Source organism: Heterodontus francisci, chromosome 8 (genome assembly GCF_036365525.1).
Source record: "Heterodontus francisci isolate sHetFra1 chromosome 8, sHetFra1.hap1, whole genome shotgun sequence".
Classification (NCBI taxonomy): Eukaryota; Metazoa; Chordata; class Chondrichthyes; order Heterodontiformes; family Heterodontidae; genus Heterodontus; species Heterodontus francisci.
The window spans coordinates 79,220,421-79,245,446 of record NC_090378.1 but is presented as its reverse complement, the minus strand read 5'-3'; the positions used below and the strand labels follow the sequence as shown (position 1 = coordinate 79,245,446).

Below are 25,026 nucleotides of genomic sequence, written 5' to 3'. Positions count from 1 at the left end.
GCAACTATGAGTTATAAGTCCAGCTCAATTGGTGTAGAGATTGTGAGCCACGGGTTGCCTTTGTCGGTGGGAGAGGTCATCGCATCTCACTGGGCAGCTACAGCCTGCCTCAAACTGGGCAGCCCCCGGTCAGAAAGGTTCTGTCCTGCCACAGTCCACCTGCTTCAATGGGTGCTTGGAGCTCAGGTTCATTGCCGACACGGGGACTGTAACACCACACCAAATAGCACGACAAAAAAAGGAAAGAAGGTACCAGCCCTTCGTTTTGCAAGCTGGAACGTCAGAACTATGTGTCCTGGCCTGTCGGAAGACCTTACACAAATCAACGACTCTCGGAAGACTGCCATCATTAATAACAAGCTCAGTAGACTCAATGTGGACACTGCAGCACTTCAGGAGACACGCCTCCCTGTGAGCGGATCTCTAAGAGAGCAAGACTACACCTTCTTCTGGCAGGGTAGGGATCCTGAAGAACCAAGACAGCATGGAGTGGGCTTTGCCATCAGAAACTCTTTGCTCAGCATGTTAGAGCCACCTTCAAATGGCTTGGAACGCATACTGTCCGTCCAACTGCTCACCGCCTCTGGTCCAGTACACCTACTCAGCATCTATGCTGCAACACTTTGCTCCCCACCTGAAGTTAAAGACCAGTTCTACGAGGAACTCCATAATATCATTAGTAGCATTCCGAATACCGAACATTTGTTTCTGCTGGGGGACTTTAACGCCAGGGTTGGGGCCGACCATGACTCATGGCCCTCGTTTCTATGGCATTGGAAGGATAAATGAGAATGGACAGAGACTGCTTGAGTTGTGTACCTATCATAACCTCTGCATCACCAACTCGTTCTTTCATACTAAAACCTGTCACCAGGTTTCATGGAGGCACCCAAGATCACGTCGTTGGCACCAGCTGGGCCTCATCGTCACAAGGTGAGCCCCTATAAACAGTGTCCAAATCACACGCAGTTTCCACAGTGCGGACTGCGACACCGACCACTCCCTGATGTGCAGCAAAGTTAGACTCAGACCAAAGAAGCTACATCACTCCAAGCAGAAGGGCCACCCACGCATCAACACTAACAGAATTTCTTATCCACAGCTGTTACATAAGTTTCTAAATTCACTTGAAAAAGCTCTTCAAAACACTCCTGCAGGGGATGCAGAGACGAAGTGGGCCCACATCAGAGACGCCATCTATGACTCAGCAATGACCACCTTTGGCAAACGTGAGAAGCGGAATGCAGACTGGTTTCAATCTCACTTTGAAAAGCTGGAACCTGTCATAGCTGCTAAGAGCATTGCACTGCTGAACTACAAGAAAGCCCCCAGCGTGTTAACATCCGTAGCACTTAAAGTAGCCAGAAGCGCGGCAGAAAGAACAGCCAGGCACTGTGCAAATGACTACTGGCAACACCTATGCAGAGGTATTCAGCTGGCCTCCGACACTGGAAACATCAGAGGAATGTATGATGGCGTTAAGAGAGCTTTTGGGCCGACCATTAAGAAGATCACACCCCCTCAAGTCTAAATCAGGGGAAATGATCACTGACCAACGCAAGCAAATGGACCACTGGGTGGAGCACTACCTAGAAATGTACTCCAGGGAAAATGTTGTCACTGATACCGCCCTCAATGCAGCCCAGTCTCTGTCAGTCATGGATGAGCTGGACAAACAGCCAACAAAATCGGAACTCAGTGCTGCCATTGATTCTCTAGCCAGTGGAAAAGCCCCTGGAAAGGACGGTACTACCCCTGAAATAATCAAGAGTGCCTAGCCTGTTATACTCCCAGCACTCCATGAGCTGCTTTGCCTGTGCTGGGAAGAGGAAGCAGTACCACAGGACATGTGTGATGCTAATATCATCACCCTCTATTAGAACAAGGGTGACCGCGGTGACTGCAACAACGACCGTGAAATCTCCCTGCTCAGCATAGTGGGGAAAGTCTTCACTCGAGTCCTTTTAAACAGACTCCAGAAGCTGGCTGAGCATGTCTACCCTGAGGCACAGTGCGGCTTTCGAGCAGAGAGATCCACCATTGACATGCTGTTCTCCCTTTGCCAGCTACATAAGAATGCTGCGAACAACAGATGCCCCTCTATGTCGCTTTCATAGATCTCACCAAAGCCTTTGACCTCGCCAGCAGATGTGGTCTCTTCAGACTACTAGCAAAGATCGGATGTCCACCAAAGCTACTAAGTATCATCACCTCATTCCATGACAATATGAAAGGCACAATTCAGCATAGCGGCACCTCATCAGACCCCTTTCCTATCCCGAGTGGCGTGAAACAGGGCTGTGTTCTCGCACCTTCACTGTTTGGGATCTTCTTCTCACTGCTGCTCTCGCATGCAGAAGGAATTTTCCTCCACACAAGATCAAATGGCAGGTTGTTCAACCTTGCCCGTCTTAGAGCGAAGACCAAAGTACAGAAAGTCATCATCAGGGAACTCCTCTTTGCTGACGATGCTGCATTAACATCCCACACAGAAGAGTCTCTGCAGAGACTCATTGCCAGGATTGCGGCCGCCTGCAATGAATTCGGCCTAACCATCAGCCTCAAGAAAACGAACATCATGGGATAGGACATCAAAAATGCTCCATCCATCAATATTGGCGACCATGCTCTGGAAGTGGTTCAAGAGTTCACCTACCTAGGCTCAACTATCACCAGTAACCTGTCTCTAGATGCAGAAATCAACAAGCGCATGGGAAAGGTGTCTGCTGCTATGTCCAGATTGTGGGAAAATGGCGCACTGACATGGAACACAAAAGTCCGAGTGTTTCAAGCCAGTGTCCTCAGTACCTTGCTCTATCACAGCGAGGCCTGGACAACGTGTGTCAGCCAAGAGCGACGTCTCAACTCATTCCATCTTCGCTGCCTCCAGAGAATCCTTGGCATCAGATGGCAGGACCATATCTCCAACGCAGAAGTCCTCAAGGCAGCCAACATCCCCAGCATATACACCCTACTGAGCCAGCGGCGCTTGAGATGGCTTGGCCATGTGAGCCGCATGGAAGATGGCAGGATCCCCAAGGTCGCATTGCACAGCAAGCTCGTGACTGGTATCAGACCCACCGGCCGTCCATGTCTCCGCTTTAAAGACGTCTGCAAACGTGACATGAAGTCCTGTGACATTGACCACAAGTCGTGGGAGTCAGTTGCCAGTGATCACCAGAGCTGGCAGACAGCCATAAAGGCGGGGCTAAAGAGTGGCGAGTCGAAGAGACTTGGCAGTTGGCAGGAAAGAAGACAGATGTGTCAGGAGAGAGCCAACTGTGTAACAGCCCCGACAACCAATTTTATCTGCAGCGCCAGTGGAAGAGTCTGTCACTCTAGAATTGGCCTTTATAGTCACTGCAGGCGCTGCTCCACAAACCACTGACCACCTCTAGGCGCTTACCCATTGTCTCTCGAGACAAGGAAGCCAAAGAGAGAGAGATAGAATACCCCTAGTGGTGTGATCATACCCTTTTTACTTCTCAGCTCTAACTAAATGGTCCTTCCATGTCCCCTCAAGGATATCTCCTTTTTCCAACACTACAATGTCCCCCAACCCCTTTTTTCATTCCCTAACTTGTATCTGTGAATATTAAGCACCCACTCTTCACCATTTTTATGCCATGTTTCTGTTATTGCCACTGCATATTTCCACACAGCTATTTGCACTTGTTATAGCACCAACCTTATTCACCACACTTTGTGCATTTACATACATGTATTTTATTTAAATCTGTCTTCAAATTCCCCATATTCTTTTAGTCTGCTGCTATCTAGTATCATACTATCTCCTTCTTTATTACTATCCAACACTTCCACTCATTTATGCACCTTTTTCCTCTTTTCTACTTCCATATGTTGGTGCCCACCCCCCTGTCAATTAATTTAAACCTTCCTCAACCACATTCGTGAACCTCCCCGTGAGGACATTGGTCCCAGTCCTGTTGAGGTGCAACCCATCCCTTTAGAATAGGTGCCTCCTGCCCCAGAACTGGTCCCAATGTACCAAGAATCTGAAGCCCTCCCTCCTGCACCTTGCCTCAAGTCACACATTGATCTTCCCTACCTTCCTATTTCTATTCTTGCTGGTGCGTGGCAGGTCCTGCTTTTTAACTTCCTCCCTAGTCCTGAAAGTCTGACTGTAGGACCTCAATACCTGCTCTCTCTATGTCATTGGTACCAATGTGTACAACAACATCTGGCTCACTCCCTGCCCCAGCAGAATATTCTGCACCCTCTCCATGATGTCCTTTATCTGGGCACCAGGGTAAAACTTAAGAGGTGGTAGAACCAGGAACCATCAGAACATTTAAGAAGTATTTAGATGAGCACTTGAAACACCATAGCATACAAGGCTACTAGCCAAGTGCTGGAAAATGGGATTAGAATAGTTAGGCGCTTGATGGCTGGCACGGACACGATGGGCCGAAGGGCCTGTTTCTGTGCTGTATAACTCTATGACTCTATGACCAGGGAGGCAACACACGATGCAAGATTCACGATGATGGTTGCAAAAATACCTGTCTGTCTCCCTAGCTATGGAATCTCCTATAACAACTGCATTTCTACTCTTTGCTGCTCCCTCCTGTACAGTCCCTTGCCCATTGCTGCCATGCTCTGGACTGCAATCCTTAAAGGTGTCATTACTTCAATGCTGAGAACTGGTTTGAGAGTGGCACACACCCCAAAGACTCCTGCACTTACAGCCTCTTTTAGCTTTTCAGATTTTGAAAGGAATCGATAGAGTAGAGAGAGAAAGGTTTTCTGCTGGTGGGGAAGTCTAGAACAAGGGAAATAACCTTAAAACAGAGCACACCACTCAGGAGAGAAGTTGGGAAACACTTCTTCGCGCAAAGGGTGGTAGATGTGTGGAACTCTCTCCCACAACAAGTACGAGGTGCCAGCTAAATTAATAATTTTAAAACTGAGATCGATAGACTTTTGGTAGACTAGGGTATAAAAGGATATGGAGACAAGGCAGGTGGTTGGAGTTAAGGTACAGATCAGTCATGATCTCACTGAATGGCAGAACAGGTTTGAGGGGCTGAATGGCCTACTCCTATTCTTAAGTTCCTATGTTAACCTGGAAATTGATACATAGAAAAGAAGCACACATCATTATATTAGAAAAGCAGACAAAATAATAAATCATACAAATCATCTTCTTCCCTCGATAAACTTCCCTTTATTAGCTGAGGCATAGATTATAACAGTAGGGAGATTATGCTAGACTGTATAAAAACTAGCTAGGCCACAGCTAGAGTGCTGTGTAAAGTTCTCTTCAGCACATTATAGGAAGGATCTGATCACACTAGAGAGGGTACGGAGGAGATTTACAAAGATGTTGCCAGGAATGGAGAATTTCAGCTATGAGGAAAGATTGGATAGGCTGAGATTGTTTTCTTTGGAGCAGAGAAGGCTGAAGGGAGATTTAATTGAAGTGTATAAAATTACGAGGGGCCTAAATAGAGCAGAGAAATCAATAATCAGGGCGGGGGGGGGGGGGGGTGGGGTGGGTAGAAGAATGAAGGGGAGTTGAGGAGAATTTTTTCACCCAGAGGTTGGTGGGGGTCTGGAACTCACTACCTAAAAGAGTCGTAGAGGCAGAGCTCCTCATCACATTTAAAAGGTACTTGGATATGCACTTGAAGTGCCATAACTGACAAGACTGCGGACCAAGAGCTGGAAAGTGGAATTAGGCTGGACAGCTCTTTTTCAGCCAACACAGATGCAATAGGCTGAGTAGCCGCAATCTGTGGTGTTAATTTCAATGATTCTATGACCTTGTTCAAAACACAGCTGCATGTATCCTGTACTACACTAAATTCCAATCACCCATCACTTCCATCCTTGCTGATGCACGCTGGCTTCCTATTCCCCCAATGTAGAGGATTTTAAATCCTCGTCCTTGTCATCAAATCCCTCCATGGCCTTGTCCCAACTAAAACTGAAGCTTTGTCCAGGCCAAGCATGTCATATTTAAACGCCTTTGGGAAGAGGCCAATTCCCTCTGAATACTGAGGACTCTGGTGACTTTAATAATCTTTTCTATAATAATGACTGTAAAAGCTTCCTATGGGTCTCAACATGTCATGAAATGATGACCAGGTCGTCAATAGAGGATGAACCATAAGCGGTAAAGCTCTGCACTTGCACCATCATTAAAATGGTCATTTTTACATGAGTAGGTGCAGGGATACAAGGGTGCAGGAAACCCATGAGTCGCTTTTACACTGGTAGTCATTTAGCTTGGATTTCATGAATCCAGCTTCTGAATGCCTGCTCCCTACATTTAGACTGCCAGATGCAGCTCCCTAATCCAGGCCCTTTTCAACTGAGTTAGCTGTGTCAGCTGTGGTAGCACATTGCCCCAAGTCACAAGATTGTGAGTTTAAGTTCCACTCCAGGCACTTGAGCAAAAGTTTAGGCTGTCATTTCAGTGCAGTATTGAGGGAGTGTTGCACGATTAGTGGCATTGCCTTTTAGATGACCTGTTGAACCAAGGCCCTGTCTGCTATGTCTGATCCTCTGGTAATGACACATAGCAAGACTGAGATTTAACTTGCTTCACAGACTTTAGTCAGCCATCTTTACTCAACATATACAGTCCTTCAACATGTAATATCTGACCTTTGAATCCCCAGATCAGACGACCTCCTAACTAGTACAGCATGTAACATATTATACTTTATATGCAAGTCCACATAACACAGTTATCATCATGACATCCCTCCCCTATCAGATTGAAAACATGTCCATGATTTACTGGCATTACACAAATGAATACATGCACAATAGATAAAATCCTCATAACTCTTGGGTGGTCTCCTTTGACACTTGGCTCTGCCTGCCACCTCAGGTACTCTGGCTATCATCCCTGGACTTGACGGTTATCAGCTTCCTTTCACGAGGATTCATCTGCTCCTCTGGACTGCAAGCTGTCAGCCTGCTGTCAGAAACTCTGGAGTCTCTGGTCCCTGGTCCAGGTACCTCATCAGTCCCTGCCAACCATCTGAACCTCATTTCGATATCAAACTGCTACCAGCTATTCCTCCATCTGTGTATCTTGATTTGTAACCAGATTTAACTCAGACTCTGGGTTCTGCATCATAAAATTACTGTGATGCTGATATTCCTTGACATATGACCTATTTCTGACATATTCTACTCCTTCTGGTGACCTCACAGTCACCCTATTTCCAGTTTTGGAAATAACATTATATGCTTCTGGAAAGAATGTTGTTTCCATCGTGCTTGGACTCTCTTGTCCAACCAACACTTCATCACCTGGCATCACATCAGACTCTCTGGCACCCCTTCAATCATCTGCATAAAACTTCAATACACTCTTCTTCTTAACATCATGGTCTTGAACCTCTTGATCATCAATGATGTCCCTGATTTCCAGTATCTTAGTGCAGATTTTGCATCCAAACAGCAACTCTGCTGGGCTCTTCTCTGTTGTAATATGTGGAATTGCTCCGTACACAGCCACATATGACAGACGTGTCTCCTTCCAGTCTTTGCCTTCAGCTTGGGTGGTTCTTATCCACTTCTCTGGAGATTGGCTCTGAAGTTCCACCTCTCCATTAGCTTGTGGCCATTTTTGCAAATCCCTGTAACCTGCATGTAGTCAGCAAACATCTGTGAGATAAATTGCTGTCTATTGCCTGTATAAAGTAACTGGCAAACCATGCCTCACAAATATCTCAATCAATGTTGTCGCTGTTTTCTCTGCTGTTGTAGACTTCATCGTAACATACTCATAGTACTGACTGTAATTGTCAATCACAACCAGAATTGATTCTCCTGATGAAAACTGACCGAAAATATCTACGGCTACATCTTCCCACGGGGGTCTGGCTGGTAGCAATCTGCTGCGTATTGGTTCAAATGGGTTGGGTTGGCGAATGACTTGACATCCATGACAGGATTTGGCAAACTTTTCTGCATCCTTCTCCATTCCAGGCCACCAAACCTTGGTTCTCAGGTTTTGCTTTGTACCGACCACTCCTAAATGATCTTTATGAGCTAATGCCACCATTGGATTCCTTAGCTATCTTGACACTACAAGTCTGTTGCCTTTGAGCACACATTTCCCCATTGTGCACAGTTCATTTCTCACAGCAACATAGAACTTGTGTGTACACTTCTCCCATTCTCTTGTCTGAATCCTCTGCCTGATGTCTTTTAATTCTGGATCTCTGTCTCACTCTCTCTCCATCTCCCTAGCTCATTGCTCTGGTTGTCGAAAGTACCGCTACAAATTGCACAAACGATTCCACTTCCTTCTCTAGTGTAGACCCTTCCATCTTGTCCACCTTTAGTAGTCTTGATAACGAATCCGCAATGATTGTCTTCCCTGCAATGTGACTAACCTTGTACTTGTAAGTTTAAGTACCCACCTTTCAATCCGAGCACATGGTTTTGACCTCGGAGATTATATCGCCTCCAGTGGTTTATGATCTGTCAGCAACTCAAATTCGATGCCAAACAAGTATGCATGATATCCTTCACTTACCCAAACCAGTCCTGAGGCCTCTTTCTCTGTTTGAGAATATCACCTCACCACATCCGTCAAAGACCGGCTTACATAAGTGATGACTCTTGGTCCCCTAGTGTATGTCTGTATTAGCACTGCTCCTAGTCCCACCGAACCAACATCTGCAATGACCTTCGTTGGTGCTTGGGGATCGTAATATCCAAGATTGTGAGCACTCATCAAACTTTCCTTCATTGCTCTGAATGCATTCTTCAGCTCTTGGCCAAATACAAATCATTCATTCTTCTTCGTTAACTTCCTCAATGGATCAGCCATTGTAGCAAAGTTTGGTATGAATTTTGCACAATAGTTTACTAGACCAGGAAAACTCCTCACCTCACTGGCATTGTGTGGATCTCTTGCCTCTACTACTGCATTAACTTTATTTTTTGCTGCTTTTATGATGGTACTTCTATATTTTTTGTTAAGTATTTGTTTTGAGGACTCATGTATTTTAGAATTATGGACATTGTTTTATTTGGGAAAGCTGAAAAGGATTCCATGGATGTTTTGTTTCACTGGGGTCATCGGAAGGTCTTTTGGACTTGGTTTGTAAACAACTCTTACTAGAAGTCACCTGTCTTCAGATAAATACCCAGCAGGGGCTTTTTGATTTGGAGAAGATGTTTACAGAGAGTTGACAGGTCAAGCTTTATAGGGGTCAGGAGGCTTGACTCTTGAGATATTGTTTTTGGTTTCGCTTTGGACAGTGTGTTGAACTGTTTTGAAGGCAGTTGGAGAAAACCAGCCAAGAGAGCAGTCACCATCAGCACCATCTTCCATCTCTTTGAGAACTTCATGAGAATCAAGTGTAAGAAATAGAGAAATTGATGCTGCATTCCTCCTGAAAGGCCTACCAGAAACCCCTGTTGCCACATCTCGCCGCCTGCCAAACTGATCTTCAACGTTGCCTGAAAAGAACTGTTCTAGAAAGATCCCAGTGACAGCTGTCTACGCATATTTGGGACTCCAAACCAAAATCCGACATCTTTCTGTATCTTATCCTTTTTTCTTCAAGAATTAGCAAGTATTTGGCCAAAGTATTCTTTTGTAACAGAGCTCTAAAATGAAAATCTTTATTTTTTTTCTTTTAACCGGTGTGTGTGTGTGTGTGTGTGTGTGTGTGTGTGTGACACACACTTGCACAACAGCCTTGAAACATCCCATAGTTTGAAGTGGTATCTTGGATGTGTATGGGTATAATTTCTTCACACATTTCCGTGATGTGCACTTGATTCTCTTCTTCAATTCTTCCCACTGTGTCCTATCAATCACATTGCTATCACTTCCAAAATCCATGATGATGTCCACCTTCGCCCCACCAATCAGCACTCGAGCTTTTCCATGTTTCCCATCATTGACTGCAAACATGTATCTTTCATCACATTCACCATCATTCTCGCCATCATCCTCTACTCGGCATACATTTCTGCCTTGTTCATTCCTCTGTCCTCTGTTTTCCTTCCAGACTTTCCTCTCTTCACAGTTTTGCTTCTGCACTTCCTAGCAAAGTGATCCTTTCGCCCACAATTTCTGCAGGTCTTGTCTTTAGCAGGGCAGCAAGAATCTTTCCCAAAATGTCCCAAATTTCTACATTTGAAGCACTCTTTCTCAATCTTACTTGGGCCGCTTTAAGCTTGCCCTCTGGAAGATCTAAGCTTGTTCACTTGGCTTGAGATGGATCCAGGACACCCTGAAGTGAAGTATCTGCATCCAGTTTCATCAACTGGAATTGAGCCTCCACAGCTTCAAACGAAGCTGCCCCCCCCCCTTCATATTTCCACCAAGGTTAACACATTTTTTCCAAGCAGTTTGCCTTCAAGTGGTTCAACCATCAGCTTTAAACAACTTGATCCCTGAGCCGATTATCCAAATCATTTCCATAATTACATCCCTTAGATGCTTGGCACAATCTAGTGACAAATTGCACAACAGTTTCCCCAGCCGTCTGTTTCATCTGTCGAAAAGCATGTCGCTGAAACGTTGCATTCATCTTCACCTTATCATAATCATTCCATTCTCCTGTGCCAATAATTGTTTTGAATGTCTCTCTCACCGATGCCCCAGCATTGTACAGCAACAAAGCTCTCCACTGCGTTCACTGCATCAATGTCACCCCATTGAGAAACAGGCCCCTGCTGCCCACGTAAGCCTCAAACTCATCCAGCCATGCAACCCATCACGCACTCACTACACCGACTTCACCGCTGGGTCAAACGGATTTCCGCTTCTAATCCCAGCAGATTCCAATCTACTAAAAGCCATATCCAACTGCAATAGTTTACTAACCTAATCCAATATTTTAACCTCATCGCCATTGTCGAATCCTCCAGTAATAACACTTAGCAAGGTGGATATTTAACTTGCTTCACAGACTTTATTCAGCCATCTTTACTCTACAGCCACAGTCCTTCAACATGTGCTATTTGACCTTTGAACACCCAGGTCAGATGACCTCCTAACCAGCGCAGCATGTAACATATTCTATCTAATATGTAAGTCCACATCACACTCAGTTATCATCATGACATGCTCTATCAGGCAGACGTAAAAGATCCCATGGCACTATTTTGAAGAGGAGCAGGGGAGTTATCCTTGGTGTCCTGGCCAATATTTATCCCTCAGTAAACTTCACAAAAACAGATTATCTGGTCATTATTACATTTGTTGTTTGTGAGAGCTTGCTGTGCACAAATTGGTCGCTGCATTTCCTACAACAGTGACTACACTTTAAAAGTATTTCATGAGCTGTAAAGTGCTTTGGGATGTCCTGCGGTCATGAAAGACACTATATAAATGTAAATCATTTTTCTTTTAGGATTTATGATTCTGCTGCTAGAAAAATCGGCAGCTCAATTTGGCAGCTGATTTGCTGCCCTCCCAGAACTGGTGAGATGGAGCGGTCTGCCCATTTGGTGTCTGCAGCTCAGTGATTAATGTAAATGAGGGCTGGGCTTCTTACTGGCTTGGGGATCAACCGCCAAGAATGGCCAAGCAGCTGATAGATTCCATCCGTCACCTGCCCATTCCCCGCCTGTAGTTACAATTGACTCCACTGCCTTTGTTTGTTAAACTCTCACCTTCTGTGGAAAGATAAACTGTAACTTTAAAGGTGTAGCTAAAGGTTTGCTATTTTGATGGTGTACATTCTGTGTATGCAACGTGCTCTTATCACTGCAGATTTAAGAAGCTCCCAGTCTTGCAAAAGAGATATGAGTTAGGTACATACGCTGAACCAAGCCTTTCTCTTTTCATTCTTCTTGCCCTTCAGTTTTGGTAGGATGTCACTCTGCAGGGAAGGTAACAGTTCTTCCATCACCAGGTTGCTGAGAATCTACAAGAGAAAACCACAAATTTACAGCTCAATTGACAATTTTGTTCACAGTTTTGCTGTTCATTACAGGTCATGGATCAGTAGCAGGGCCTACAAAACTGCACAAAAGAAGGTGCCCTATGCTTCATTCATTTAAGGTGCAGATATATTAAAAATGAGGAATGGTCTCAAAATTCTAATGGTAATGAACCTGCAGGTGGCACTGTGAGCACAATGTTACATGACCCATTAGTACTCCATCCAATGTTACCTGATGGGCTTTGGTTAAGCATCGCTGTCCCTATTATTTCACGAAACAACTTTCTAAATTGCTTTTCACATCACAGGAGATGCAACACCAGCCCTTTTACCTCCTCCTTTCTCATCTTCCAAGGCCCCAAACACTCCTTATTTGTACTTCTTTCAATTTAGTATATGCTTTTGCTGCTCATGATGTGGCCTCCTCTACACTGGGGAGACCCCCAAAAGCAGACTGGGTGACCAATTTGCGGAATACCTCAGTTCAGTCCGCAAGCATGACCTTGAGTTTCCTGGCACCTGTCATTTCAATTCTCTACCTTCAATGCTCCCACTTTGACCTTTCTGTCCTTGGCCTGCTATAATGTTCCAATGAAGCTCAACGTAAGCTCGAGCAACAGCATCTCATCTTTCGACTGGGCACTTTACAGCCTTTTGGACTCAACATTGAGTTCAACAATTTTAGATCATAACGTCTGCCTCCATTTTATTTCATGTTTCTTTGGTGGTTCGAGTTTCTCTCTCGCTTCTTTCTTAATCCCTTTACTTTGCGTTCAGACAGCTGCTATCCTGCCATTCACACAAGTTTCTTTACCTGTCCCATTACCACTTTGTACCATGAAACCTTTTGTCATTTAATCTCTCCTGCCCTTCGCCCTATCACAGACCTTCCCTTATGTTCTTCTTCCCACTCTCCCCCCTTTCACTTGCTCAAAACCTTCTAACCTTTCTCAGTTCTGCTGAAAGGTCACAGACTTTAAACGTTAACTTATGTTTCTCTCTCTCCACAGATGCTGCCAGATCTGCTGAGCATTTCCAGCATTTTCTGTTTTTATTTCAGATTTCCAGCATCTGCAGTATTTTGCTTTTACATTGTGGAATGCCTAAGTATAATGAGACTTTATGTGATAACTGATGACATTCTCTCCCCAGGTCCATAACTTATATTTTTTCCTAATGTTCTTTAGGAAAGGAAATCTTCCATCCTCACTTGGTCTAGCCTACATGTGACTCCAGTCCCACAGCAATGTGGTTGACTTTTAAATGCCCTCTGAAATGACCAAGCAAGCCACTCAGTTTATCAAACCGCTATGAAGTTTAAGAAAAGGAATGAAACCAGATGGACCATCCGGCATCGACCTAGGCACTGGAAATGACAACAGCAAACTTAGCCCTGTGAACCCTGCAAAATCCTCCTTACTAACATCTGGGGACTTGTGCCAAAATTGGAGGAGCTGTCCCACAGACTAGTCAAACAACAGCCTGACATAGTCATACTAAGGACTATACCTTACAGACAATGTCCCAGACACCACCATCACCATCCCTGGGTATGTCCGGTCCCACTGGCGGGACAGACCCACCTGAGGTGCCGGCACAGTGGTATACAGTCGGGAGGGAGTTAGCCTGGGAGTCCTCAATATCGACTCCAAACCCCATGAATTCTCATGGCATCAGGTCAAACATGGGCAAGGAAACCTCCTGCTGATTACCACCTACAACACCCCCCTCGGCTGATGAATCAGTGCTTCTCCATGTTGAAAGCTGGGAGTTTTCGCTTGGACAAAGCAGACAAGCCAGTGACTAATTCTGGGCAGAAGCCAAAAGGGCTCTCTGTCCCTCTCTCTCTCTCTCTCTCTCTCTCTCTCTGTCCCTCTTCAGATACTGAAGCAGCCCATGTCCATATGCAGGAAGACTTGGACAACATCCAGGCTTGGGCTGATAAGTGGCAAGTAACATTCGCGTGACACAAGTGCCAGGCAATGGCCATCTCCAACAAGAGAGTATGTAACCATCTCCCCTTGTGTTCAATGGCATTACCAGTGCTGAATCCCCCACTATCAACATCCTGGGGGTTACCACTGACCAGAAACTGAACTGGACCAGCCACATTAATACTGTGGCAAAACAGCAGGCCAGAGACTAGGAAATCTGCGGTGAGTAACTTACCTCCTGTCTCCCCAGTGCTTGTCCACCATCTACAAGGCACAAGTCAGGAGTGTGATGGAATATTCTCCATTTACCTGGATGAGTGCAGCTCCAACAACACTAAAGAAGCTCAACACCATCCAGGACAAAGCAGCTCGCCTGATTGGCACCTCATCCATCACCTTCAACATTCACCCCCTCCACCACCGATGCATAGTGGCAGCAGTGTGTAACATCAACAAAATGCACTACAGAAACTCACTAAGGTTCCTTCAACAGCACCTTCCAAATCCACGACCTCTACTACCTAGAAGGACAAGGGCAGCAAATGCATGGGATCACCACCACCTGCAAGTTCCTCTCCAAGCCACACACCATCCTGACTTGGAACTATATCACCATTCCTTCACTGTCGCTGGGTCAAAATCCTGGAACTCCTTTCCTAATAGCACTGTGGGTGTACCTACACCCCAAGGACTGTAGCGGTTCAAGAAGGCAGCTCACCACCACCACCACAAGGGCAATAGGGATGGGCAATAAATGCTGGCCTAGCCCACTTTCCTTGAACAAATAAAAGAAATAGGATTATAAATAGGGCGGCACAGTGGCCTATTCATTGTCTCCACTTCCACCACCCACATAGGAGCGAGTTCCAGGTCATTACCACTTGTTGTATAAAAAGGTTCTTCCTCATATTTTGAGGCGGCACAGTGGTTAGCACCGCAGCCTCACAGCTCCAGCGACCCGGGTTCAGTTCTGGGTACTCCCTGTGTGGAGTTTGCAAGTTCTCCCTGTGTCTGCGTGGGTTTCCACCGGGTGCTCCGGTTTCCTCCCACCTCCAAAGACTTGCAGGTTGATAGGTTAATTGACCATTGTAAATTGCTTGTAGTGTAGGTAGGTGGTAGGAGAATGGTGGGGATGTGGTAGAGAATATGGGATTAATGTAGGATTAGTATAAATAGGTGGTTGTTGGTCGGCACAGACTCAGTGGGCCGAAATGCTGTATCTTTAAATAAAATAAATAAAAATTTTATCCCTAAAGTGAACCCATCTGATACTGTTTAATTTTCATCACCATGCAGGAAAGTGCAGGCTCAATCTCAAGTACCACCACTCTGTTAATGCATTAATATGCTTTATCATCGTTTTGTTCATGCATGACTGTAACATTGTAATGTAAAGCAAACATTCTCAAACTCTGACAACTTCAGTGGGTGATAAGATGAATTCCAGCAGAATAACTACAAATGAAATGTCAAGATGGCTTGAATTGAAATTTCTAAAGTAGCAGGGATCAAGAAGTTTTGTATCTACAGATAAAATATCAACCGTGGAAGATGTCATCTGATCTCGATCTGTTAGCAACCCCTTAAATGTAGCAAGAAGATTTCTCCTGTATGCTATTTACAGCAAAATTGTAAATGCATCATAAAAATGCTTCCGTCACTTTACTAAAAATAATGAGATAAAGAAATCCCACTGTGTTTATGGTGCAACTCACAAATAGCAAACAAAGGAAAAAACACTCCCACCTGGAAACTGATCGGAACATCGGAACAGGAGTCGCCCATTCAGCCCCCTGAACCTGTTCTGTCATTCAATTAGATTTAATAGTTGATCTTTACCTTAGCCTCATTTACCCATCTTGGACTGTATCACTTAATACTTTTATCAAACAAAAATTGATTGATTTAAAATTTGTCAATTGACATAGCCTCAACAACTTTCTGGGGGAGAGAGCTCCAGACTTTCACTACCCCTTGTGTGGAGAAGTGTTTACTGACATTCACCCTGAACTGCCTAGTTCTAATTTTAAGGTTATGCCCTATTGTTCTGGAAGGGAAATTCGGAAAGCTGGGTGTCATACCTGCCAATCTTGGAAACGTTAATACTTTTGTCTAACAAAAATCTATCAATCTCAGATTTAAAAATATTAATTGAGCTACCATCTAGTGCGTTTTGAGGGAGAGTTCCACATCATCTCATGTGAGCTGACGGCCCCACCCCCGCCCCCCCAACACCATCTGCTTTTTCCCTGTAAAATCCTGGCCAATGTTTTAGGTCGATGAAGTGTCATCGGAGTCTAGTTTATGTAATCTCGCCTCATAATCTAACGCTTGGGGGCCTGGTAACATTTTGGTGAATCTGCGCTTCATTCCTTCCAAGACTAATACATCCTTTCTAAGGTGCAGTGCTCAGCGCTATACAGAGTACTCTAGATGTGGTCTAACCAGGGCTTTGTAAAGCTGCATAAAAACTTGCTTCTCTTATATTCATATTATATTTATATTATTTATAATGTACGGTGTACATGGACTTCCAAAAGGTATTTGATAAAGTGCCACCTAACAGACTTGTCAGCAAAGTTAGAGCCCATGGAATAAAAGGGGCAGTAGCAGCATGGATACAAAATTGGCTCAGTGACAGGAAACAGGGAGCAGTTGTTTTTCAGACTGGAGGAAGATATATAGTGGGGGGGTCCCCAGGGATCGGTAGTGGGACCACTGCTTTTCTTGATATACATTAATGACATAGACTTGGGTGTACAGGGCACAATTTCAAAATTTGCGGATGACACAAAACTTGGAAATATTGTGAACTGTGAGAAGGATAGTGATAAAGTTCAAGAAAATTTAGACTGGCTGGTGGAATGGGCTGCCAAGTGGCAGATGAAATTTAATGCAGATAAGTGTGAAATGATACATTTTGGTCGGAAGTAAAAGGAAAGGCAGTATAAAATAAAGGGTACAATTCTAAAGGCGTGCAGGAGCAGAGGGACCTGGGGGTATGTGTGCACAAATCATTGAAGGTTGAGAAAGCAGTTAATAAAGCATACGGGATCCTGGGATTTATAAATAGGGACATAGAATACAAGAACAAGGATGTTATGATGAACCTGTATAAAACACTAGTTCGGCCCCAACTGGAGTATTATGTCCAGTCCTGGGCACCACACTTTAGGAAGGATGTGAAAGCATTAGAGAAGGTGCAGAAAAGATTCATGAGAATTAATAAATTAATGTATGAGTCATGAATAAATATATTTAATTGTTGAGGCCCCAGCACAGATACGTGTGGGACACCACCAGCTACTTACATCCAATTCAATTACACACTCATTATCCCAAATCTCTATCTTCTACAGCCCAAGTAATTTCCTAAACAAGTCAATAATTTGCCTTCACTGTCATGAGCTTTAATTTTAGCTAACAGTCTCTTATGTTGAACCTGACTAAATGTCTTCTGGAAGTCCATATAAACTACATCTGTAGGCATTCTCCTGTCTACTACTTTAGTCACTTCCTCAAAAATTCAGTTAGGTTCATTAGACATGACCTACCTTTTACTAATCCATTTTGGATCTCTATACAGCTCAAATTTCTCTAAATGCTCAGTCACTCTGTCCTTAATTACAGTTCCAATGACTTTCCCACAGCAGATGTTAGACTAACAGGTCTATAATTTGCTTGTCTCTCTCTCTCACCTTTCTTAAATAAAGGAGTTACATTAGCAATCTTCCAATCTAAAGGGGCAATTCCTGAATCTAGAGTGATTTAGAAGATTATGATTAAAGCATCAACAATTTCCACACCTACTTTCTTTAAAATTCTGAGATGGAAACCATTAGGTCCTGTAGATTTGTCAGTCTTTAGTGCCATTATTTTCTCTGATACGGTTTTCTTGCTTACATTAACGTTGGTGAGTTCCAGTCCTTGATTATTAGATCCTCTAGTAATTCAGGAATATATCCTCTTGATCTACTGTGAAGACTGACATAAAAAGCTGCATTTTGCTGCAAGCATCAGGAACCCAGGCTCAGGACCATTTCCGGAATCCGACCCGAGCTTAATTTTATGGGAGGCAATTAATTATTACGCCGCTTCCACATTTGCCATCCAATTAGGGATGGTAGATGGGCTGCAGAGGCAGGAGGGCCAATCAGGAGCCGGCATGTGAGGGAGACTGGCAGCCTGCACTGTGGCTGCAATGGGAGTGCAGCTACAGTGACTAGGTGCAAGACTGAGCACTACAAAAAGGTGAGGAGTAAATGGCCAGAATGATTTTCTTAATCCCCAGCACTTTCAGTAGCAGTAGGATCCAAGAGAGACTGCTGCAATGGTAGGCCTCTGCCTACCCTTGACCGCAGGCTTCTCGTTGTCCTTCGATTATTTCCCGATCTCATGTAAATCTTCCCACTGTGCACTCGGCTCCTGTGAGCTGGCGAGCCATGAACACTGCAGGGGTCCCAGTCACCTCCAGGAAAATTGGAATTGCACGGAAAAATGCCGCCCAATTACCTAATCACCTCCCTTAACTGGCTTCCCGCTGCTGCCGGGCAAGCATCCGTCAGTGTTGAGATGCCGGCCCTGGTAAAAGTGCACGGAGGCGGGAACAAGTTGGGGCGATGGGCGGACGTATTTTTCCTTCACTTTCCCAGACCCCTACCTCTGAACACAAATCCAACATGCTGGTAAAATTCCAGCCAAAGTAATTATTGAACAAGTCTGACATTTCCTTAATCAATTGCAATATGACCCCCATGTGTTTTTATAGGGCCCGCATTACTCTTGACTGCCCTTTTTCTTCTAAAGCAACAGCTATTATCACCAAAGGGCTTAATCTTTGGCCTTTGCATTTGAAGTAGTTTTGTTGCTTAAGAATTTGCTGGTGAATGCTTATAGTCTCTTATATTTTGTGACAGAGACAACGTTAAGCACTGTGCCTCTCTCCCCCTCCACCTCCTAATTCTTCACCCCTTGTGACATGTCTTAGCAGGAGGCAGACAAGCAATAACAAGTACAACCCCACTTGGCAGCTGCTGAAGAAAGTCGCTGAGCTTTCTTCTGAGCCACTAACAACTGTAACCCTATCACAGAACAAGAATCCTTCTGCTGATTATACAACTGCTCCACCCCACCCTGAATAAAGAGAGAGGCCTCACAGTTGAACTTCATCTGCCTCCTATTGCCATGTCATTATTCCTCACACCCACATTTGCTTTTCCTGTTGAGAGGCATCCAGACCCCTACTTGGGGTACTGCTACTATCTGGCCTGGTACGGCAGCACAAACATATTCACAGAAGAAGGACTATTCAAATAAACGTATGTATATTGTAGGTGGGAAGTTCATTTCTTGCAAGAGTTTCCACCTACGGTACACAAAGGTCACATTATCCAGCATTAGTGCTGGGATTGAAACTGAAAGCAGAGGCAGACTTGGTCCAGTGCAATAGTAAACAGATTTGGGTAGCAGCATGACTGGAGAAGAGAGGCCCAATCTGGAATGATTTAGGCACCAAATACCAACAAGTTGATCAGACCCCCAGTATGCCGATTAGATCCCAAAAACGTTGTTGGTATGTATGAGTAATCTAGAGGGAATGACAGAGAGACAGAAGGCCAACAGTAGTGGAAGGATAGAGACAAATAGAATAGGAGAGTGACAGATAAGTTGAGGCCCTAAGCTCTGGAATTTCCTCCCTAAACCACCCATCTATTTTCTCTCCTCCTTTAAGGCAATCCTTAAATCCTATCCTCTTGAACTAAGCTTTTGATCACCTGTCCTAATGGCTCCTTCTTTGGCTCAGTGACAGCTTTATTTGTCTGATAATGCTCATGTGAAACTCCTCGGAACTTTTTACTATGTTTAAGGCATATAAAGGCATATACTTAGAAATACAAGTTGCTGTTCACACTAAAAGGCAGTTGATAAGAATATTGCAGATTTGTGTAACTGAACAGGAAGGATATATGCATCTTTCTTCGTAGTATAATTACACAACTCCAGAATACTTGCAATTTTCTTTACATGGGGGTCCATTGCAGAAGTAATTCCTGCAGATTATTGAGGTATACCAGTCTCAACCAGGTGGAGCTACTATACTTTGTATCTCTTTAACATTTCATAAAACATTCTAACCATTTTATTTTTTCAGAACTTTTCCTGGTGTGATTTCATTCTTGTAGGTATACAAACATAGCAGGAAACCATCCAGGAAGTACCAGTAAAATATATAGTCTATACAAAAAAAATGATTAGTCACAGGGGAAAAGGCTGAACAGGATTTGGGAACATGGGCAAATGCAGAGAAATTGCATAGCGTGGTGTTAATGAGATCTGACTGCAGTGGTACTTATTCATTACAGACTTACCAAAGCTTCATTGCCATGATTCATTTCCCAGGACCCATAATGGCCTTTTTCCTGCCTGAAGAATTGAATGGCCTCTGAGAATGCTTGGACTTCAAATGAACTCTGCTTTGCAAATTCTGAATAAAAATAAAGTTATGTGAATTACCATTATGATTTGTGACAAGTCTCTAGTCTAAAGGAATGAGGGAACATTAGGGGCAGAAGGCAAGTAGAGACTGAATGCTTCTCCAAAGGCAGGGGCAGGGGGGTGGGTGGGTAGAACTGCCAGGCAACTCACTTCAATGGCTTTACTACTGCTTCCGGTTACAGAGTCGTACTCGGAACGGCGTGAGGTCATTTAATTGTCCAACCGTTCAGCAGCGGGCATGATGTGTTCTGGGGACAGATGTACAGGAAAGAGAGGATACAAAAAAGGGACAAAGGCACAAATTTTTTTAAATTGCCAAAAATAGTTGAGGGAATTAAAATGGGGCCAAAATGTTCTGGATGGTTCAAGACAATACATTGCATTTATCCACTGAACCACACTGGGAATTAATAACATATATAGATTAAAATATATCTTAAGAGTGTGAATAAGATTGCTGATGCACATTTACCTCATTCCAATTTGGCGTGCCTTCTCTAAATGCCATGTCAGCATGACTATATTTCCCAATTAGAAAAAAAGCAGTAAGAGAAATTGAATGGGATGCCTGACTGAAAAGGTGTATACTCTGAGCAGGTGCTGAAATTAATTTTGAAAAGACCACTCTGATTAATACAAGAGACAAGCTGACCACAGCTGTCATTTAATTCCATGACATTTATGTGGTTAACATAGATCTAAGGTAAATTGTTCTCCACAGGATGCTCACTATTTTACTGAGTTCATAAACAGAAGCATGTACTGTTATGATTACATTATCAGATGTGTCTGTTACTCAGTAGGCCTTTTTACATTGCATATCAGGAAACACTAAAATGAATCCTGTGACACTACTCTCCCACAGTTATATTGGTCCATTGCCTCTGCTCTTCTGGAGGTTGATTCAGAAAATGGAGAAATGCTCAGAGAATCAGCTCTCCATTTACCAAATTGGTCTCCAACAGGCCAGAGGAGATTGTTAGCAAGGCCAATAGGTAATTCCTAACCACGGCCCAAGAAACAGATATTAATCATCTCTGTATGTATTTGCATCAGAACAGAATTTTATCTCACAACGCAAATGATTGAAACAACTCAGTGCATTTAACAGAAAAACCAGTGGGATATTTTTTTTTAGCTGGCAGTAGGCAACATCCTTGAGCATCATGGGTTGGTATAACCTTCCAGTCTTAGGAATAACCACCTTTAATTGTAGAATGCCATCAGTTCTGGGATATCCATGTGTCAGGAGTGTGGACCTGACATTTTTGCATTCATTAAGAGTTAATGTAAAATTGAAAGATCTACAAAAAGCAAACATTGAAATACTTTTCACCTTGATACATATCTAATGCAGCAGAAACTTTCCCAATAACAAATACAGCACTTATAATTTTAATTCTTTCATGGGATGTGGGTGTCACTGCCAGGCCAGTATTTGTTGCCCATCCCTAATTGCCCTTCAACTGAGTGGCTTGCTAGGCCAATTTAGAGGCCATTTAAGAGTCAACTACATTCCTGTGGTCTGGAGTCACATGTAGGCCAGAGAAGGTAAGAACGGCAGATTTCCTTCCCTAAAGGACATTAGTGAATGAGATGGGTTTTACAACAATCAAGACTATTCTTTCCTGAGACTGGCTTTCAATTCCAGATTTTTAAAAAATATAAATTAATTTAATTTAAATTCCACCAGCTACCATGGTGGGATTTGAACCCGTGCCCAGGACATTAGCCTGGGCCTCTGGATTACTAGTCCAGTGACATTACCACTACACCACCGTCTCCCCCTAATTTTGTCCATTGGAGCCACAGTGTACTTATGGTAGAATAATCCAAAATTGAATTTTTGCTGAACTTCTGGTGAACTTTTATTTTCCTCCCATTGTCCATGGTCTCCTTAAGCCAGGAAGAATTTGTTGCAATGGAGAGGGTGGAAGAATGATCTGTTCTCCATCTCTCACTCCATAATAATGCCAGTCTGACTAATCCACTGGTGTAGATGTGCAATAGATGCTCAGGATGCAACTTCCTCTGAGATTCCCTGGCCATCCTCCTTCCTCTCATCCTCCCATACCCCCCCACCCCACCAACACACCCACGCACACACTGAGGAAGAACTTATTTTCCCCTTGCCTTGCCCGTGTGCAGAGAGGAGCTCTGACCTCAAACTGACATTAAGCAGCCTGTGGTACCAGCCAGTGTTAATATGGTGCCACCATGCCATCTACTTTACTGCCATACTGAACATGATGGCCAAACCAAAGTACTCTTCAGTCTTTACGGTAACATAATTTCAGTAATATTTTCTTCATATGACAGATTCAATAAGATACATTACCTGCAAAACAACTCAAAAACAGCATATTTATGAAGATTGCAGCGGATTTGATTTTGCTTTTACCTTGATCAATGTGGTCCCGAAATTGTCACAATGTTTCTACGTTAGACTAAGTAATTTTGCTCTATCGAAATCTTAGATTCTCAAAGCTGAAATCAGACTCATTATATAAACAAACTTAATTTAACTAACAGGTTTTATTACAGAATTTGGTCATTGCCCTAAAAAATCAATTAGCTCCATTAGAATACATGACAAAAATGAAGAATATAGGCCTAGAAATTTGATTATGCCACACCTGTTTTTTTTCAGGTACCTAAGCATCCAAGATAGCATTCAGGGTATGCGTGCTCATTACGTGCCAGAAATGTATCACCTGCCCTATTGCTAAAGGCAGTAAAAGAGAGGTCCAGTGCAAGAAACAGGAGTTAGGTCCCTTACTTGTGTAGAAAGGGGACCTAACAACTGTTGAGGCCCCCTTTACAAAATTGGGTTGCCCAGAAAAATGTGGTCTCCATTCAGCCTAACCATCAATCCTTGAAGGGACAGTTGGAGGCTAACACCAAAAAGGTAAGTTTTTAAAAAAGCACACCTGAATGTGGATCCAGGAGGAACAGGAGTGCTCCTCCCAGGTCCACTACAGTACAGAAGACAGGGGTCAGCCCTCACTTAGCACCCTCCCAATTGCTTCTCCTGTGCACCCCTCCTGCAGCTCTCGATGGCTCTTCCTCATTCTCGTTCCGCCCGCCCCCCCAGACATTTCCAACACAGCAGCCCAAATTTGAAATCCTCTTCACCAGCAAACTGCTTGGAGATGCCCAGCAGCCATCTGCACCTCGTCAGTCTCATGTAAATAAGGGCAAAACCCATATCAGGTGTGCCTTGGGCCTACTTGTTACAGTGAAAGAATTGTTTCCTGCACCAGTTTGCTGGCACAAACTAATTTCTAGGACAAGGGTGCAATCTAATTTAAAGGGGACACTCCATGAAAAATAAAAGACAAATTTTCTTTTTGTTTGGAAGAAAATAGCCATGCGCCTTTCTTTTTGACATCACATGAAAGGGACACAACAAAATCGACATCAGTATTTCCAAGCAAATTAAAAACTGTTTTCCTTTTCGTAAAGACAGTGCCCCTTTAAAACAAAATGACCTTGATAGAAATTGACAGGCTGAAAAACTGACTGATGCAATTGGTTAAATGCAAGTCTGTTTGTGGTGGTTTGGGGATTTGTGTGCAGGCTGCAGATAAGGTAAGCCTGTGATTTACTCCAAAGCAAGCAACAGTCTTGACGCAATAACATTCAGTCATCTGTGTTTACAGTAACAGACTGTCAGACCAAAAGCAGACTAACAAAATGTGTCTAAGTGCAACTAACATGGAGTTCATCTGGATTTTAAATGTGCACACTGATTAACAAATAGAGTTAAACAATATGGCTTTGAATTCAATTTTCTTGGTTTTATGTATTCAGATTCTAGATTCAGACTTTTTCACTGTTGTTCTGCAGAGCACTCTACCTTTACTCTCTAGCTGAGAGCCAAAGATTTGGGTTGGAAGTTGGTAAGTATTTTGTGGTAATGATGCAACTATTGGTGAAAAGGGAATCAAGGTAACAAAGCTAGTGGTAGTGGTGAATTGTTCAGTAGGATTTCAAAATGGTGACAATTTTTGCTTCAACTTGATAGTGATCTTACTAATGCTACAGATCATAGGAAAGTTCCCATGGCAATCCAACTCAAATGAACTGAAGCAAATGGGACTAAAATCAAAGTCAGGGGAGTCTGAAGAGAATCTAAAGAAAGGAAACAAAAAGGAAACGGAAGTTAGAGTTTTGTGACATACCTGTGTTTAACTCAGTTACACACAAGTGTCAATTAAATTTACAGAAATGAAGTGTGGATCACAGAGTGATCGCAGAACTGAGTTCTTTATAAACAGAGTGCTAAAGTTGGGAATGTGGTGCAAGTAGATTTCTCAAGATGTAATCTAGATTAACATTTTAGAACATTTGATTTAGAACTTCAAAATTGTAAAAGAAACTCCAAACTGGTAAAATACCGAGTAAACAAACTGTCAGTGGTAGTTAATTATCAATCAGCTGAAAATGGTCACCCTGAACAGGTGTTAATTACTGTAGCAGGAAACTGAATGAGCAGTTGTAACTTGGGTGTGAGTCATAAACTGTATATAACTAAACTGTATTTGCAACTGCAGAGTGATTGCAGAACTGAGTGCTTTGTAAACTGAGTTATCCTAAAGTTGGGATAAAAACAGCGCTGAAAGTACACAGCAGGTTGACAGCATCTGTGAAGAGAGAAACAGAGTTAACGTTTCAGGTCTGTGAACTTTCATCAGAAC

The 25,026-nt window shown here is 43.5% G+C and overlaps 1 protein-coding gene across 1 annotated transcript in view; it reads right to left on the bottom strand.

Annotated features, from left to right (window-relative positions):
* Nucleotides 1-25,026, bottom strand: part of LOC137372931 (protein Niban 1-like) — a 220,872-nt gene that overhangs the window by 55,394 nt on the left and 140,452 nt on the right. The window contains exons 6-7 of the mRNA XM_068037435.1: nucleotides 20,200-20,315; nucleotides 11,775-11,879 (exon numbers count right to left, since the gene is read on the bottom strand). Of these exons, the coding sequence (XP_067893536.1) occupies nucleotides 11,775-11,879; nucleotides 20,200-20,315 (221 nt within the window). The remainder of the gene's footprint in view (nucleotides 1-11,774; nucleotides 11,880-20,199; nucleotides 20,316-25,026) is intronic.